Source organism: Etheostoma spectabile, chromosome 2, assembly GCF_008692095.1.
Source record: "Etheostoma spectabile isolate EspeVRDwgs_2016 chromosome 2, UIUC_Espe_1.0, whole genome shotgun sequence".
In the NCBI taxonomy this organism is placed as follows: Eukaryota; Metazoa; Chordata; class Actinopteri; order Perciformes; family Percidae; genus Etheostoma; species Etheostoma spectabile.
The window spans coordinates 4479218-4498710 of record NC_045734.1 but is presented as its reverse complement, the minus strand read 5'-3'; the positions used below and the strand labels follow the sequence as shown (position 1 = coordinate 4498710).

Here is a 19493-nt window from a genome sequence, read left to right as displayed (position 1 = left end):
AAAGCACGCAAGATTGTACTGCCTGGACACATTTAGATCACTCATCAAAACAAACTCCTTCAGATCAGCCTTCCGCCTACAATAGTCTCGCACAGAGCTGGGCGATGTGGAGAAAATCAGATACCCCCATATTTTTGACCAAATACCTCGATATCAATACTGCAACGATATTGTAATGTTGACTTTTGGTGAGTTCACAAAATATTTACACAATGAGAGTTTTGATAAATAATAATCAGTAATGTGGATATCATGACTAAGTGGGTAACGGCAAATAATAGAATAGTTACAACTGGTGTGTTCAGAAAAGTACATCACTTTACTGTAATGCAGCCTTTAAAACCAGGAAAAGACAACACTTATGCCATATTACGCTATTACGACATCCAAAATCTAAGACGATATCTAGTCTCATATCACATTGATATATTGCCCAGCTCTAGTCTCACATAGTATCCAGTCAGGTGCTGTTTTTTGGTTCCAATTTCTTTTTATATGCTTGTTTTATGTGTTGGTGTTGCTTCATCTGTTCTTAATGTGCTGCTTTTACTGTAAAATGTCTGAGTACAATGTAAAGCTCTATATATATCAAATGTATTATTATTATTATTATATGCCACGGGGCGGCTGTGGCTCAGTAGTAGAGTGGTTGTCTGCCAATCGGAAGGTTGGTGGTTTGATCCCTGGCCCTGCAGTCCCACGTCGAAGTGTCCTTGGGCAAGACACTGAACCCCGAGTTGCCCCCGGTGCTGCGCATCGGAGTGTGAATGTGTGTGTGTGTTTATCTGATGAGCAGGTGGCACCTTGTACGGCATCCGCGGCCACAGTGTATGAATGTGTGTGAATGGTGAATGTATGATGTAAAAGCGCTTTGAGTAGTTGTTAAGACTAGAAAAGCGCTATATAAATACAGCACATTTACATTATTGAAGGTGAAAAACAAAATACATCAGTAGGATATTAGGTGTGGATTTAAGACAGAATAATAATTTAATAATAGTAATATCCCACAGTCACACCCTCTGATTGTCCCCATGTTGCTCAGAAACTTACTGAATGAAGCCAGCATGGCGGTCATGCTTGGCATTCTGTTCCCGCTGCTTTTCCTGCTCGTCTTGCTTCTTGTATCTCCTCACGTTGTTCTCCCGGTCCTCCTCCCTCTGCTTGGCCTGGTCCATCATCTCCCGCCTCTTCCGCTCCAGCTCATCTGCAGAGAGCTTCCTACATCAGACAGAAAAAAAATAAAAAACATGGGGAAATTATTGCTCTATTCAGCGTGGGTGGTGATTAAGACAAGGCTCTGAAAAACAGATTATTATTTAACAACCTAGAATAATAATTACCTTAACCTAGAATTGTATTATGCTTACTCTGACTTACTCATAGTCAGAGTAAGATATGGATATGGCAGCAACATGACAGAGGAGGTATGATTTTATACAGGGAAACTCCAACATTGTAATGTAATCATTAATCAGCACAAAATTGAAAGATGAATGGCACACTTTTAGAAAGATTTTTTTAATGTGCATTATGTTTATTGTTTCAGTTTTGTTACATACTGAAGCATTTAAACTAACTTTTGTGTTGGAGTTTGTAACATTCCAAAATGGTCATTTTGACTGAAAGATTTTCATTTGTACTGTCAAAGCGTATTGGTTCCAATATCCCTTATCGGTTTCATTAACTACAAATAATCGGCATCGACCCCTACTAAAAACGTCCTAAATTGGAACAATAGCCATCCTTCACAGGTGCAGTGCCCACACTTTCTGGAGCCTTGTGAAGTCTTACTTGGACACAGGGTGCCTCGGTCTGTGGTTCCGCTCTGTCTGTAGGCTGGAAGCTCTGGGCTCAGCCTTCCTTTCGCCTCTGTGTGAGGAAGAAGAGTTGAACTGACTGTGCCTGTTGTTCCGGGGAGGTGATCGGGAGCGGCTCCTCTCACGGCGCCCTGAGTGATTGGAGGGAGCCGAGGACTGGTGATGTCTGCCAGCGGGGAGCTGAGAGGGAAAACTTCACCGTTAGGACTCACAGACTGGGCGATCAAACATTACAATAGGTTAACACATTTATATACACCTCAATATCGATATTGCGACAATATTGTGGGGTTGACTATTGGTGTTTTTTCACAATACCTACACAGTTTGGATAAATACCCATAAATATTGGGATTGTAATGACTAAGTGGGTAAAACAGTCAGTTAAGTTAAAAAATCACTGTAATACAGAGATCTTCAACAGGGGGTCCGGGGCCCTTAGGGGGTCCTCAGTTACTGCTGAGTGGTCTCCAATTTTTTGTTCCTTTTTTTTAATGTTTTTTCAGTACAGAAAAATACCTCCCACATCTGTAACGTGAGACAGGTGCACCGCAGGGGATAAGTAAGTCAAAAGTTGCTCACATCGCACACTGTCTAACTTGCAAAACATTAATTTAATAGTAGGCAATGTTTCAGGATTAGTCCATTATCAGGCCAAATGGATAAAAGGGTTTCTTTGAAACTTTTGAAAGTTAAAAAAAATAAATTTGAAATGTCTTAACATGAGTTCAACATATCATTAGCAAATATAAATCAGCCTATTAGTGAAAAAAACATCAACGGTGCTGCTCCATCTCTCTCAGTTAAGGGGTCCTTGGATTAAAAAATGTGAATAAAAGATACTGTAATGCAACCTTTAAAACCAGGAAAAGACAACACTTATGTCATAATACAATGTTTAAAATCTTAGACAATATTTAGTCCCATATCAGGATATTAATATTATATCAGCATAATTAAAACTGTTAAAGTTAATCAAAATAACTGACCAGTAGACCGTAGCCTGGAAGATGATGGGAACGAGATTTGGTGTCTGCTGAAGATTCATCTCGTGAATGGAACCTAAAAAATAGATCAAAGACAACAATTAAAACAGTTTGCACTAAGAGACTGAACTGAAACATGGTATTCTGGCGTTATCCATCATGTCGGCACACAGGAATCGCAGATATACAGTAGTGAGTTCCAATTATTGCTTAACTAATCTCCTGGCATACCGGTGTTTTTTCTCATCCTCCTCGTCTGAACCAGAACTTGAACTCCTTCTCTTGTGCTTCTTCTCCTTTCTTCTCTCTTTGTCTTCTTTCCTCTGCTTCTCCTTCTTTTCCTTCTTCCTCTTCTTCTTTTTGTCTCTCTTGTCAAGATTCTGGCGCAGCTGTGGGAGAACCAACCGATGTTTTACCATGAGTAAAAAACACCTGAGAATCTACCCACTTCCTGATAAAGGTAGTGGAAACATGTGTGAATGACGCCAAGAAGGAGAATACATGTAAATGTCCGACATGAGTGAGTTGAGTCATTTAAAATAAAATTACTAAAATATTTCTATTTAAATGTGTGAAAGTTAGCACGTTAGTCCAATGTCAAAACAACATCTTAAGTTAAGGGGTCTTCAAAAATGAATCCATTACGTGAGTTACAGTCATTTTACCATTTCTTTAATTTTCTTCATCTTCACTGGATTACTCAAGACTTCTCTCTTCTTTTCTTCCTCGCGTTTCCTTAAAAAAAAAAAAAAAAGAAACAGATTGAACAACTGCAACTTTTTGCACATTTTAAGAACAACTGACGAGAGACATGGAACTTACTAACCGGATTTCAAACAGGGGATCTTCCCTGATCTTGGCAGCCAGGTCCAGGTTGGAGGCAGGAGTGGTGGGGTTGAAAATGGACCCCGGCAGGAGGCCAGTCTCCGCCGACGGACCGCTCTCTGGCTCCTCGTATTGGTCGGTGATCTGCTTGTCAATAGAGCGTCCCAGAAGATACTCATCTCTGGACACCTGACCGGCAGGGCCCTGGTACATCCAGTCCAGGCGATCATCCTTCTTTCTGTCAGCATAAAAAGAGGTACAACGTGACTTTAAAGCAGGGGTCTTCAATGTTTTTTTAAGCCAAGGATCCTTTAACTAAAACAGAGACAGAGCAGGGACCCCCTACTTCATAAAGTGCTTTCCGATTCTGATATCGTACAAAATTGAGTTGCATTTTAAACTGGGCCTACAATAACTTGTAACCTACCTAATGCATGTATACATACCTTTTTAGGGAATAGTATACTAAACTAAAAAAAAAAAAAAATTGTTGGCATGTTTCAATGTTAAACATACATGTGACACAGTGAACCCTTAGGATGAACTGTATCTCTGGATGGCTACCTTAGTGACTACCTTACCTACAAGCCAGGAAGGGTCAATAATGTAGTTTTTTTTTTTTTTTTTTTACTAATAGGCTAATTTACATTTGCTACTACTGTTTTGGATTCATGTTAAAATGTAAAAAAAAAAAATGTATACAGTCTATGACTTAGCCAATACTTGTTTGTCTTAATAACACACAAAACAACTTTCATGATCATAGCAGAAGAATTACTTGATGGAGCCAGCTTCCTGTGCAAATCTTGTTATTTCTTCTCGGGCTCGTTCGTCTTTCAGTTCTTTCTGGAGCTCCTCAATCTTCTTGCATTCAGCCTCATGTTTCTGTTCAGCTTTCCAAACACGCTCAATATTTTTCATAGTCTGGGGATGCCAGCTCTTTTTCAAGTTCTGGCAGAAGACAAGACAGACGACATTTAGTAGCTGTAAGTAACTGAAAACTATGAGGTACAACATTAGCTAAGTGTACAAGTTTGACTTAAAGGGGTTTGACTCCGTCAACCAAAATTATTGACGTAGCTAAACAGAACGAGTTTATAACATACAAATAGATACATGTATTAATACGCTAACGTTCCCAGGAAAAAAATAACATGTCGGATGCATTCGGCATGGAAATAATTTATTGTGAAGCAGATATTTCTACTTTTACAGTGACATTTAGCTAGCTAGCTAACACTCAGTTAACCTTAAACTAACGCACACTACCGTTCGCTATTAGCTAGGGTATGAAATAGCTATTACAATATAAGAATACGATTAAACCAGTTAAATTGAATATTGCTGAACTGCATTGTGGCTCGTAACAATTCCCAGTAGTGTTATGTTCATCTCGTAATAGCTGTATAGACACCAACAAGCAAACGAACAACTTTAAACACCCATATTCTGAATGGAGTTTGGTATCAACAAAACAGAAAGCGCCTATTCTGAATGACATAGCTAGCTAGCTCATACTTACCAGATCGCCGCCCCCCATCTTGAAAAGTGTGTTGTTTCAATCCAACAAAAATGGAACTAAACAAATCTGTCCTCAAATCTAAAAAAAATAACATAAAAAAAGGTGGAATATCGAAAGTTCACGGCTAGATAGAAAATGGAGCCACCAGGCTTGTGTGTGTGATGTATTTGGTACATTTCCTGTTTTCCATAATTCACTTTCCGGTTGCAGCTCATGGTGCCTTCACGTACCCGTCGTAAGCTCCTGACATTACAGCTCTCCCGTTGTGAATAAAGAGTCAGCGATATGACTCAGCATGACTTTCAAGTGTTTAAGCTTGCAGTTGCAGATGAATGCTGTGTCATTGTACGTGCTTTGGTGGTTGTTAATTAGGTGCAAAAACTGTATTTTTTAATGAAACACATCATGAAATCTAACAGCGCCTACGGCCAGCATCATGACTCTGAACGCAACAGTTCTATGGGTCCTATGTTCATCCCACGGACTGTATATTTATTTATTATTTATCAACATAAACGGTCTATGGTTCATCCATATACATATAGGGCCTTCAGAAATAGCCTAATAAGAAAGTTCAGACCCTTTCACTTTCACTATTTTGTTAAGTTGCAGCCTTATCTTGGATCTATCTATCTATCTATCTATCTATCTATCTATCTATCTATCTATCTATCTATCTATCTATCTATATAGATATATATATATCTATATATATATATATATATATATATATATATATATATATATATATATATATATATATATATATATATAGATATACTGAATCACTTGTGTAGAAAAGTTGTTTTTGTATTGAAATCATCCTCAGTGTACTATCTGATATATGATAAAAACTTTCAAAGTCTGCTACTACTAATACTAATGCTACTATTAATAATAATTTTAATAAATTGACTGCAATTGTATTTAAGTGTAGAAAGTAAACTGCGCAGAATAATTGACAATAAGCACATATTTGGTGAAAAACAAAAGATTCAACATAGACACAGAATATAGTTTATTTAAAGAACTGACAGATTAAATACAAGTTGTTACACCATCATATTTAATTTATTACAAGTTTTAGAACTTATTTTAATACAGTCAACTAAAACATTTACTACAGCAACCAATTAAAACAAAAGTTTCCATCTTGTTCTACTGACTAACATTAAAGAAGACTATCAAACAAAACATAATAATAATAGTCAATACACAATAATTGACTTATCTTAAAGCACAGTCTTCCATTTTTTTTTAATCTTCTATACATAAATACAGCAATCGTGAGCCTCCAATAATGCAAGCTCCCTAATATATATAGATATATATATAGAAATATCAGCCTTATGTCTGTGATGGGTAACACGCATCCTAATGTGTTTTAAACTGTAAAGCTGCTCACACTGCTTGCTACAGAACTATTGATCACATAATATTGATTATGAAAGTTAACTATTCCAAACAAGTAACCTAAACACATTCTGATGCTTGTGTTGTTCAACTGCCGTTGAATTAATAACTTAGACTGGTAACACAGTCTTCCTCTGCATGCTAGTCCAGGTTAATTAAACGAGCTGTCAGTGTGTGTGAACATGGAATCACTGCTGACACACCGGCCGCTCTTCATCAAATGTGTTGAGAGATAAGCCCTCCACACGTTGTTTATCAATGATTGGGACCGATAGCTTGATCCGACATGCAAACGCTTATCAAGCTGATGATATTTGGAAGAACTGTATAAACTAGGGATGGACTGATTATCGGCCCGCTTTTTTTGGCAGTTTGGAGATTGTCTGTGTCTGCGTTGTATTTGCTTGATAACCGATAGAGTTAACGAACTAAAAAGTGTTCTACTTTGGCTCTGCTGCAGCTCTGCTTCAGTTTCCCTCACCTCTGAGTCCACAACACTATCTGATCTTTTACCGTGTGTTATGTTGAAACGTTTCTAATTGATTAAATGATTGCTTAAAGTTGTTAACATTCCAAATTCTTAATTTTTACTTAAATATTTTAATTTTCACTTTAAATGCATATCGGTTCCAAATATTGGTTATCAGAATTATTGACTTCTAATAATCGGTATCAGCCTTCAAAAGCCAGTGTCAGTCGATTCCTATCCTAGTATCAACCCACTTAATGAGGAGCACCTGGTCACTTTTTACTTAACGTTCCACTTTCACCACCACCTGAACTTTTTGAGGCATGAATTAAAGCAACGTTCTTAAAAGATTTTCTGTTGCACATTTGTGAAACGAAAATCAATCAGTATCAACATTTTTTTTTTGGCCACTTGGGGCCAGCAGAACAAACACACAACACTATCATTTTATCATTGATGCTAAAGTTGATGAGTGAGCGACTGAACCTAAACAGTAAAGTGAGCTCTAATACATATTAAAATATAGGCTAGTCAGTAAAACTGCAGAGTTGACAGATAATTCTCTGTGAGATGATTACTACCAGCGTGTAATTTCATCCATTGTTAATATAAAGAAAAGGATTAGTGTAGCTTTAAAGGGTAACTTTGTTTTTGTGTTTTTCAACCTAGACCCATGCTCCTATGGTTTTGTGTGTAAGTGACTGATGTGAACAACAATCTTTGAAGTGAGTCCAGTATTGAGCGAGAACGCTGTGACCGACTGCTGCCAACTGGGATGCAGTGCATCGTAGGGTAAATGGGCTTTTTCAATTTTGTCCACTAAAAATGTGTTTTTTTGCCTCTGACATGTTCAGATTGTAATTATAAAGAGTCTGACCACATTATGAAAAGGATCTGTACAGAGATAGACAGACAGAGAAAATCCTCTTTCTTTAACCAGAAACCGCTCAGAGATCGCCAAACCCACCAGTCTCCCTTTAAGAGAAGAAAAGTTTTATCATGTTTCTGTTGATTGTCAATGTATTTTACAATGATAGAATCACTGTTTATTTACATGGAGTCTGGTGGGTTTAACAATTGCATTTTTTCAGCTGTTTTTTTTTTGTTAAAAACAGTGATCTTATTCTTTTTAAAAGAACTTGATCTTCTTAAAAATCCTTTCCATGATGTTGTCAGACACTTGAAGGTGCGCAATTGCCCATTAACTTACATTGTAGCTAGTTTCACTGACTGCCGACTGCAGCCGTCTTACTTAATACTGGACCAGCGTCAAAGATGGTTGTTCCCGTCAGTCATTTAGACACAAAAACATAGAAAATAGGAGATGAGGGTTTAAAAAAAAAAAAAATGAAGTTACTCTTTAAATCTTGTGACTGCAGACACCACTGTACTACCCAGCAGCCTCTAGTGTTGAAAGGGTGGACCATTGGAGTCGTGTTTATGCCAAAAATGATTGCTGTCATTGGGTAGCAATACGATTCATTTGACCAGGCGGCATTTTCTCTCCATGATCTGCTTTGGTGATCGTTAAGCTCAGCTTTATCTTCTCGTTCTCACCTGCCAGTAGTGGTAGGCCTCTTTCCACTCCTCTGACTACTTTGCATTTTCCCACTTGAATTAGTTGTAATTGTGAGTTTACCTATTTCACATCATCGTCACACTTAATGTTTCTTGTTCCATCCGCGAAAATTCTCCTACTGTGAGATCAGTCTCATTAATAAGTGTTTTGCCATCATAACTAGAGTTGCAACAGAAACGCACAACTTTTTGGTAAATTCAAGCCTTTGTAGTGCACAGAATTCCCATTTTTTATATTCTATTCTATTATATATTATGATAATATAACTTGCTGTAACAGTACAATTATTGTCTGTTGTACTTTCATTGTGTGTACGTACCATTTTAATTACTTGCATGCCTACATACACACCCAGTTTTCTGGCACGAACTTATAAAATGCTGTATTGTATTCCAGTGTCTTCCTGTTTTTCTGTATCAAAAGTTGCTCAGTAGGCTACACACACACATATGGTGACAGTCTGAGACAAAAACAAAGTATCTATGTCTCTTGTTTTCTCTGTTCAAAAGCATGCTGCCTTTGGAATTGGTATATTAAACTGTGTTGGAGAAAAGCATTTCTCCAACACTTGATTTAGCACATTTGATTCATTTCATTGTAAACAAGTTAACATGCCACCTTCAGTTAATCTCATCCCAGTGTCTTGGTCTACTGGTAGCTCTAGCAGCAATGGAAGTCCAGCAACAAGCTGCCGCTTCAGCTTGGTCGCCTCCTTAGCCACCTTTCACTGTGAGTAAACAGAGGAAAGTTTTATCCACAGAATCAGTAAAATTCCTGTTTATTTCTGTGTGCTGTAACATTTAGAATATCACTGAGTTAGCCCAGTTGACACATCCACAGGACCACAGACGAACACTTTCTGTTCCATCCAACTTTCATCAAAGAAAGTTTGTCCAAACCTTTTTTTCTATTCTCTATTCTATCGTAAAACTATAACACCTCTATGACATAGAGGGAAACCCATGTTAACCTTTAACTGCAAAAAAAAAACCTCTTCTGAAAGTGATTAAATTAGCCGGACTGCCCTGTCACGCTGGAGACTGAGGGGTCTGTCTCACATTTCAGCTTCAGCGGAGGCTCTGTGGCATCGGACGCAGACACATTTGAGGATGACGGAGGTGTAGGTGTATCAAAGCCCTTCTCCATCCTCCCGTCTCCATTTATCCTCTCCTCCCCATGTCCTGGCGGCGACTCGTGCGTGCGCATGTGCTTGGCCAGGTGGTCATTGCGCATGAACACCCTAGGGCACAATGCGCAGCTGAACTTCTTGGCACCAGTGTGCGTCTGGAGGTGGCGCTGCAGTTCATCGGAGCGCGTGAATCTCTTGCCGCAGAAGAGCCAGTTGCAGACAAACGGCCGGTCCCCGCTGTGCCATCGCAGGTGAGCCTTCAGGTGGGAGGTCTTGGCGTAGGCTTTGCCGCAGCCGGGGATGTGGCAGTTGTGCATGTGCTTCCTCCTGCTGTCGTCGGTGCTCTGGCCCAGCTGTTCAGCGTGGACGCAGTTAGGACAGCGACACGCCGTCTGGCCGGCACCTCTGGAAGAAGAGCGGCGCTGGGGCTTGGGCCGGGCTGAGACCGCGTTCTCCTGTGGTTCGTCCAGGGAGAAGGGTTCTTGCTGCAGCATTTCAGGGGCCAGTGGCTCCATCTTGAAGCCATCCTGGGGGTAGAGGTGAGAAGAGTGCGAGGCGGGATTGAGTTGAGATTGAGGCAGGGTGCACAGCTGAGGGTCTGATCCGTAGGGCCCTAAAGAATGCTGCAACCCCATGGACCCCCCAGGATTTACTGAAGGCAAGCCGACACCCTGCCCTGTCTGCAGGTCTATCCAGCTCCCCGATTGGACGTCCCTGTGGAGGTCCCACCAGGACGGGATGTTCATGTCTTCTGAGCTGCCACTCGGTGGTGCTGTCCGTAACCAAGGCTCGTAAGGGTGGGCCATGAGAGAAGCTGGTGCAGGTGCAGGACTTTTGATGAGGTCGGCTGCTCAAAGTGCTAGTCACTATTTTTCGGGGCGTGCTGGGAGGATTAGCACATGGTGGGATGGCAATGTGTCGAAAGAAACCTGCAAAAAGAAAGAACACACAACCTGTAATGTCTTCAAATCTGGTGTCAAGTCAGCCTTCCTCACTCAGTTGCATTTTATCAATGACTTTACTGAACCTCTAGCAAAGACTTTGAAGTCTTGTGGGTCATTTTTTTCCCATTCTGAAAGGCTTTGAAATTACTCAGCTTCTGCTGATCTAACGCTTCGGAACTTCAGAAGTGCAGCCATTCAGGCCTAAATCCTCCTGTCTACAACATTTAAAAACCCCGAGCACACCTCCTTCATCGCCATGGATACTGCAGTTCTCACGCTGCATGGCCGAGGAGACAGAAGAGAGGTGGGGGGGGGAGAGGGGGGAGACAGACGTGTCCAGGCAGAAGCCTGCCACATGCATACGCTGCCAGGTACTTCCATGGAGGACAGTCAAAGGCAAGTGCAAAGAAAACAACATCATTGGGCCTTGTGCGAGCAAAGGCAGCAGAGGAGGGGGATGGGGGGGGGGGAATAAATGTTGGTGAGATTGGGGGAGGGATAAGAGCGAAGGGGAGTGTTGACAAGGGAGCAGTTTGGTAAAGGAACAAGTTCCAGGGAGGTATGGCTGCAGGCCAAAGTCTATTTGTAGGCCTCAGGTTTGTGGAGATGAAACCTGGCAGACACGAGAACCTGTTTTTTATGAATCACACATGATTTACAACAACAGACCTCCAGGCAAGTTACAAAAGGAGCCCCGTAAAACGGCCCGCCTCTTACACACTGGCGGCAGAAAGCGTCAACAGTTGCAGACTGACGGCATTCAGGAGCCTGAGAATGGGAGACCAACAAGGACATGAGAACAATCTCTTTTATTTATATTATGGTATGATAATTATGGGCACACGCTCTGAAACCGCATCCTGTCCCCAACACACAAGAAGAGGGCTCTGCTTTCCTAAGGTGACACAAAGCTTGTTAAAGTTGGACAAGTCTGTGGAAATTTATGGCAAAAGGCTACCAGCCTGCAAGACCTGTGCTCGTCTCCAAACATGTCCTAGCCCCAAACTATCTTGTTGACATCCACCACACCCCCATCCTCGAACATCTGCAATTATCTTTACAGCAGGAAACAGTAAAGAAGGCTGTAGAGGCTGGTATCTTAGTCTTGAGATCACTTGTTGTGATCTGACATAGCAAACTGCACAAAGTTAGCTGAGAAACAGGAGGTCAAGCTCCAGTGGAAGACACACATCCTGTGTGATGTATCTGTAGATCCATCAGAGGTAGGGCTGTACGATATCAGATAACGATGCTACTTACGATACATAACCAGATATTGAAGTGTGCTCAGTTCTGCGTTTTTGCTGCTTTAAGTATTCTGTCCAATGCTGCAATATATCACAGAATATCGCAATATTAGCATTTTGAAAAAGGGTATGCAATGTTGGAAAACCTAATCATGAGGCTCTAGAACAATAAAAAAGTTGGGCTGCATGATATGAGGAAAATGTGCAATAACGTTGATGGATATCACTAATGATATTACGTGTAATACATAAACATAATGAGTACTCAATTCTGCATATCCGCTGATTTCAGTGTTATGCTAAAATACAACAAATTGCTATTTGATTTAAAACAAATGAACCCTAACCCCAACCTCACACTACAAATACAACTTCTCTAATCCTAACCCTTTTATTGAACAAACTGAAAATTGATTTGAACATAAAAGGCACCAGAAAAAGAATGACAGTCACATTTTAAAGTGCAGTTTTCACAAATGATCTCTGAGTGTATTTTTTCCGATATGTTGCAGCTTTTCGCGATGTGATCCAAACCAGTTGATATGACAACGAAGAAGACATGTTGTGCAGCCCTACCGGAGGCAGGTGGAGCGTTTTGTTGAGTCAATCCGGCCAAACCCAAGAGGAGTACACGTCCTTTTCAAAGGGTCGGTCAAATCAACTCAGAGAGATGGTTTATATTGTAATGAAATCGTAAAGCAATTAGCTTGGAATTCCCTAATAAAATGTCTGGTGTTAAAGGCCAAGCTGATTTATAACATGGCAGCCTGGAGCCAGAGCTGCAGCTCTGTAATTTTTTGGGAATGCGACTCAGACGCACAGCGGAATAGCTCGCTCTTACTGACATAACCGTAAACAAGCAAAGACAGCAGCATCCTCGTCTGTCTGCCAAAGTGCTGGGAGTGCTACGAGCTCCCAGGGGAAACAGCTGGCATAGGGGGGCCCCCAGGCTGGGGGACGGTAGCATGGGGGGGGGGGGGGGGGGGGGGGGGGGGGGGGGGGGTACAGAGCAATGACAGAGCTCTGGTCATAAAACCTGCCCGACCAAGACCCAGCACAGCCCCCTGTTTACAGGCCTGCCATCGGGAAGAGGCACCAAGAGGAAGCTAACTTCTCTCTTTCATTTTTTTAAATGAAAACACTACACAGAGTGCAGTTTTCCTGAGTTTAAAACTTTTTCGTAGGGCTGCACACTGTGTTGTTTTTTTATTGTCATTGCCACGTCATCTGGCGCAAGAAACACGTCACAAAAGGCTGCGACATATCGCGAAAGACACTCAGTTAGTTGAAAGAAAATATCAGCAGAAAACTGCACTTTAAAATGTTACTGTCGTTGTTCTTTTAGTGGTGCCTTTTGTATTCAATTCAATGTACAATTTGTTTAACAAAAGAATGTTGGAAATGGTTTCCTTTCATTTGTTTTAGATGAAATAGCAAATTGTTGTATTAAAGCAGAATACTGAAAGCAGCAGAAACGCAGAAATGACTATACTTTAAAATCTGTTTATTTATCGCAAGGTGTATGGTTATTGCGATATTCAGCACCATTATTGCATATTTTCCTCATATTGTGCGGCCCAACTCTTTTGTTGTTGTTGTTGTTGTTGTTGTTGTTGTTGTTCTGATTAGGCTTTCCAACATTGCACACCCTTTGTCAAAATGCTAATCTGTTAGTTGAAACTAGCTAGATATCATCACAATACTGTCATGATACAATATTATTGCGATTTTAAACTTACTGCAATATTCTGCAAGTTATTGCAATTTATTAACTTTTTTCCAACTTCAAGTATGACCCAAAGGAAGTCAATGTCAACATCTGTTTTATCTAAAAAAGATACATTTCCCTGTTTGTTCTAGTAGACTGAAAAAGCAAAGGATTTTATTATTCTAGTACCAAAAAGGTAAAATTCTTAGCAATACAGCCTAGTACTCCCTTGGAAAATATTGCGACCTTTTCCTTTATTGATTTTTGTCCCTACCTCTGCATTAATACATTTTGAGATCCATTTTCCAGAATGATTTACTCACTCAGTTTAATCCTCTCTGTTATTGGCTTATAGGAGACATTTGAAGCTGTGGTGGAGAGGAGCTCACTGAACAAACTGTTATCCATCATGGATAACCCTGACCACACTCTCCATTAGCGGTGGGAGAAGTAAAAGTACTAATACCACAACAAAAGTATAAAAGTATCATCAGGAAAATGTACCTAAAGTTCTAAAAGCACTCAAAGCAGAAACATCCTCACATTTTACCAACTGGAAACGATCCAAACAGTTCTGTCAATCAACTGTTTAATTGTTTAATCATTTTAGCTGTACTTGTAGGCCGTCAGTTTAATATATAAAAAACGTAATTTTTCATGAACTGCATGTGTTTTGTGTGCAAAAATCTTAATTTGTAAAGTAACTAGAGCATTCAGAGTAAAAAGTACAATATTTCTCTCTGAAATGTAGCAGAGTAGCACGACATGAATGAAATGGCATGAAAGGAAAAGACCGGTAAAGTACAAGTACCTCAAAGTTGTCCTTAAGTACAGTACTGGAGTAAACATACTCAGTTACATTGCCCCACTACTCTCAACCCCACACCGGTCCAACAGCGGAGCTCGTTCTCCAAGAGGCTCCGACAGCTTCTGTGTCGCATGGACCGCTGCAAGAAATAGTTACTAACTACAACAACTTTTGAACACTTCATCACTGAGTGATAGATAATACTCATATTACATCACAGTACTGCACTATGGTGCTGCTTCCACAAACATCGGATTTTACGTACATCGTTATAAATACTATTAAAATGGGTTTTACATTTTTTTTCTATTTATTATTTCTTGTATGTTCTGTATGTGTGCTGTGTGTCTGATATTTTGCTGCTGTAGCAATGATATTTCCCAATTTGGGATCAACAAAGTCTATGTAATCTAATCTAACCTCATCCCAGACGTAGAATAACCCAGTTTGAACAGTGACACTGACTGACACTCCAAACCAACTAGTTTGGGTCAACTAAACAAGTCGTTGGTCTTAACCCTCTGAGCTCTAAGGGCATGTTTTACATAGCTTCTTGAATTCTCCTTTGAAGAGTTTTTGCACATAACCTGATCCCCATGTGTTTCATACCAAAATGTTCAGAACCAGGGCAATGTATAAAGAGATAATTTGGCCCTAAAGCAGAAACATTTATCAAATCTCTTGTGAAAACATATATATCTCTTTTTGAGTAGGAGTGGCGTCTTTTGTCCTCCGAGGGTTAACCTGCTCAGAGGACACGAGGGATGGAAGAGCACAGCACACACACAGAGGTCAGGTCAGTTGTCAGAGTGTAACACACTCAAATTCAAACACTCTTCCATTCAAATCCAAACTTTGCTCTGTGCCCATGTGTGGAAAAAATGCTCAAAATCTAAAACACAAACAACTGCTTTGTGCCTAAAGTCTGACCTCAAACCAGTAAACGCATATTGAGTACAATATTAAAAGAGGAATGAAACTAACTTTAATTTAGAGAAGAAAAAAAAAAAGAATTTATAAAAATGCTATGACTGGATTTCAAATGAAAATGCCAGCCACACCTTTCCTTTTGGCTATAAAGCATATACAGGTGTGATTCCCCATATTTTTTTCAATTGCTTGCTTGTGAAACGAATACATTTAAACGATTCAAACAAAGTCTTATAAGACAGAAAATCTGCATAATTATTAGTGTCTGAGTAGATCATACCCTATTGCTTAGAAAGTGAGCCTCCACACCTACAGGTCAGCCTCAGTTCAATTTAATCCACACTTTAATCCCCCTTGTTACCTGAACACTTCATATTCTTATATTCCAACATATTGCGGTTTCATCTGCTGTAATTGAACATTTAATGAATGAATGTGTTAACTACAATGTCCAAAATACAGCAAACAGGACAAGAATGAAAACTCAGCGTGTAAACAACACATTACAGTGTCATAAGAGGAATGAAACTAACTTTTGTTTAGACTAGAAAGCAATTTTTGAATTTTATAAAATGCTAGGACTGGATTTTAAACGCAAATGGCATTTGCACACCTGAGTGAAGGTTAAGTCGGTGAGATCCAGAGCTGGAGATGGAGGGCTGATCTCTGCTAATCGCTTCCTCTCTCTGGATGATGAAGTGCACAGATAGTTTAGATGTGGATGACAGTTTTACATCCCCGGTGATTTAGGAGAGTCTGTGTGACACGTATCCATACACAATCGTGTCAAATGCATTTTCCTGCTAAATATGGTACTATATAAAACTGCAGATCCGCTTTTCAAGAGCATTTTTGAATTCTTCTCTCTCCACTATCAACGCGCTGCATCATCATCATCGTGTGTGAGCGGGTTTTACACCAAGTGGGATGCAACAGTTTTTAACTCAAAATACTCATACACACTTTTGTCGACCGACTTCCCGCAACGGCAATTTCTTTGTACAAGCTTGTTTGCATTTTTTCAGTATTCATATTTTTAATGGACACAGACAATAAATATCAACCGTACAAGCAGCATTGTATTTAGAAAATGAAAGCCATAAAACGATACATCTCTTAAAGCTATAAAGTTAAAGTTTGTTCTACTCATTTTTTTTTTTTTTTAAATCAAGATGTGTCTACACAGTGAACATTTACTCAAGTACTGTACTTAAGTACACTCGAGTATTTCCATTTCAATGCTGCTTTATACTGTATCTAAATCATAAAGTACCTTCATTTTCTTCTAACATTTATAGTTAGTCTTCTGATTTAAATTTTACCTACATACATTTTACAACATACAAACATTGGGTTTATAACAAATGATGCTTTTTGGCTCTGGGAAGTAGTTTAAATTAGCTGCACCTCAACCAAGTACAAGATTAAAGTACTGCGTTCATATTCATAAAATCATCAATAACAATGATCCAATAATATGATAGTATAACTCTGACATGGGCCATTCTGCATATTGGCACTTTTATTTTGTATACTTTAAGCACATTTTGGCACTAATACATGTGAAATTTGAAATGCACGACCTTCATTTAACCTTGTAGTTGTACTACTTTAACTGCAATAAAGTATTTGAACCATTGTTCCATTACTGCAAATATATTTACAGTATATCTTATAAAGGCTTGTACTTGATCAATTACCACACTTACTTAAACCATGGCATTTTTGAATAAAAACCCTTTTTACACAGAGAAAAAATGAAAACTACAGTCAGATGTTCCAGATCCAGAATGATGTGCAGACATATTTCAAATCCCATCATGTGCACTTTCTCATGTTTAATCATGGTTTGTCTTAAAGTAAATGATCCATCTCTGGATCTTAATTCCAAATCGTCTCCCTCTTTTGCATTTACTACATATTTGTCTTTTACTGTGTCCTTCCAGCAAATCTTTCTTTATTCTGCAGTTGGAATCAGTTTCCCAGGGTTCCCTGGGGATTATTGCTTTGGAGAACATGACAACAAACATTAGAGCAGTATAAGGACTACAACAAACGGCAGCAAAGAGTGGCAGCACGTTTTCTCAACAGCATAAATGTACAGATTTGATTCCTTTCATAGCTGCAAAGATGATCCATTAGCTGTCAACTGTTAAATAAATTGCCCACTATATTTTGATTATTGATTTATTGTTTTTTTATGAAAGAAAATTAAACTTTTCTACTTCCACCTTCTTGAATGGAATTTATTCTCACACACACACACACACACACACACACACACACACAGATTCATAATTTGTTATGAAAAAAAGTGAAACTTCTCTGATTGCAGCTTCTTAAATGTGAAGATTTTCTAGTTTCTTCCCTTCTCTGTGACTGTAAACTGAACTTATTTGAGCTGTGGACACAGCAAGACATTTAAGGACGTCATATCGGGTGTTTGGGAAACACTGATCAACATTTTTCACAATTGTTGGACATTTAGAGCTGGACGACAGGGTGAAAATCAGATTTTAAGACATTCTTGACCAAATACCTTGATATCGATATTGCGGCCATATTGTAGGGTTGACTATTGTTGCTTTGACAATGTACTATTAGATTTTAGAGAAATAATCACAAATAATGTGGATATCTTGACAACGTGGGTTAAGGCCAATAACAGAGGAGCTCCAGTCTGGTAAGTTCACAAAATAACATCAGCTTTAAAAACCAGGAAAAGACCAAACTCATGCCTTGAACATATGAATATTATGTCGATATACGGCCCAGCCCTATTTAAAGACCAAACTAATGGACTAATAGAGAAAATAATTGATGGATTAATGGACAAAGAAAACAATCGCTAGTTGCAGCCCTAATTCCTTTTGTTCAATAAAACACACACAGGTTGTGATTCCCCATAATCTGTTAATTGCTTGCTTGTGAAACATTATTTAAACAAATGTTCTTAAAACAGAAAATCTGCACAATATTTTGTGTCGGAGTAAATCACACCCTATTGCATAGAATGAATGCGTTAACTACAATCTCCAAAACTCAACCTGTAAACAATAAATGACAATATATATCATTTTTTAGGTTTAATTGCAGCTCTTATCTCTCTTCGTGGCTTATGGAGGCCATGTATTTGAATTTATGTCTCCCAGTCAAAGGAGGTTTAGTGCGTATGTGTATTTACTAACATTTTTTTTTTTACTAAAGTTTTTTTTATCCTTTCTTTGTCTGCGTTCAATATGAAATGACTTTACATATAAACCATAGTCCCTGTGAAAGACTTGAAGCCTATGGGGCTTAATACATTATTAATACAGGAGTTTTTGGTAAAGTCAATAAAAATGAGTTCATTAATACCTCTTACGTCTTATAACCTATTCCCTGTTAGATATTATTCTTAATCTTGTTCAATCAGTCAGTTTATTGATGATTATGTTTACATGTAATAGCCATCAATTCCTGCACTGTTCACTTTTCACCATGTACACAGTCTCCCATAGTATCTCACCTTATCATGGTCAATGCATTTCTGTAAGTGATTTTTATTTTTATTCTTATGTTTGTGTGATATATATATATATATATATATATATATATATATATATATATATATATGTATGTGTGTATGTGTTTGTTGTGTTATGGTTGTCTTGCTACTGGGTGTATATAATTCCTTCGGGATGACTAAAGTATCTATCTATCTATCTATCTATCTATCTATCTATCTATCTATCTATCTATCTATCTAATAATCCAGATCATTCAAACAGATAGTCTCGCCATAATGTAGGTCGCAGTGATAGCAAATTGAAATTCCTGAGTTACCTGTTTGTCCTTTAAGCTGCTCCTGCTGTTATTTTCTCTTTGGAATAAATGCACCCTGGGTTGGAGAAACTCAGTCTCAGTTCAGCTGCTTCTTCCCTTGCTTCTTCGAAAAAACGTGCACAGGAAAAAATAATATCCTCATCATATTTCATCAGATTTTCTCCTTCGCAGACGGTCCAAGTGAAGCATTTGCGGGTGTTTTGGCGCACAGGTAAGCAGCACTCACAACAGTGACAAACTTTATGATAGGCTGTGTGTCTAGAGTCCTCCAGGCTCCGCCCCCCCCCC

General features: G+C 39.0%; 2 protein-coding genes across 2 annotated transcripts in view; both read right to left on the bottom strand.

Annotated features, from left to right (window-relative positions):
• Positions 1-5352, bottom strand: part of cwc25 (CWC25 spliceosome associated protein homolog) — a 6372-nt gene extending 1020 nt beyond the window's left edge. Inside the window, exons 1-8 of the mRNA XM_032524789.1 lie at positions 5154-5352; positions 4410-4582; positions 3633-3869; positions 3472-3541; positions 3038-3195; positions 2810-2882; positions 1795-2000; positions 1054-1221 (exon numbers count right to left, since the gene is read on the bottom strand). Coding sequence (XP_032380680.1) covers positions 1054-1221; positions 1795-2000; positions 2810-2882; positions 3038-3195; positions 3472-3541; positions 3633-3869; positions 4410-4582; positions 5154-5171 — 1103 coding nt within the window. The 5' untranslated portion in view covers positions 5172-5352. The remainder of the gene's footprint in view (positions 1-1053; positions 1222-1794; positions 2001-2809; positions 2883-3037; positions 3196-3471; positions 3542-3632; positions 3870-4409; positions 4583-5153) is intronic.
• A 3505-nt stretch (positions 5353-8857) lies between these two features.
• On the bottom strand, positions 8858-19492 carry sp6 (Sp6 transcription factor). The gene is made up of 2 exons (XM_032524815.1): positions 19206-19492; positions 8858-10672 (listed from the first exon to the last, which is right to left on the bottom strand). The coding sequence occupies exon 2, from the start codon at positions 10547-10549 to the stop codon at positions 9626-9628; it is 924 nt and encodes a 307-aa protein (XP_032380706.1). The 5' UTR covers positions 10550-10672; positions 19206-19492; the 3' UTR covers positions 8858-9625.
• Position 19493: the final 1 nt, after the last annotated feature.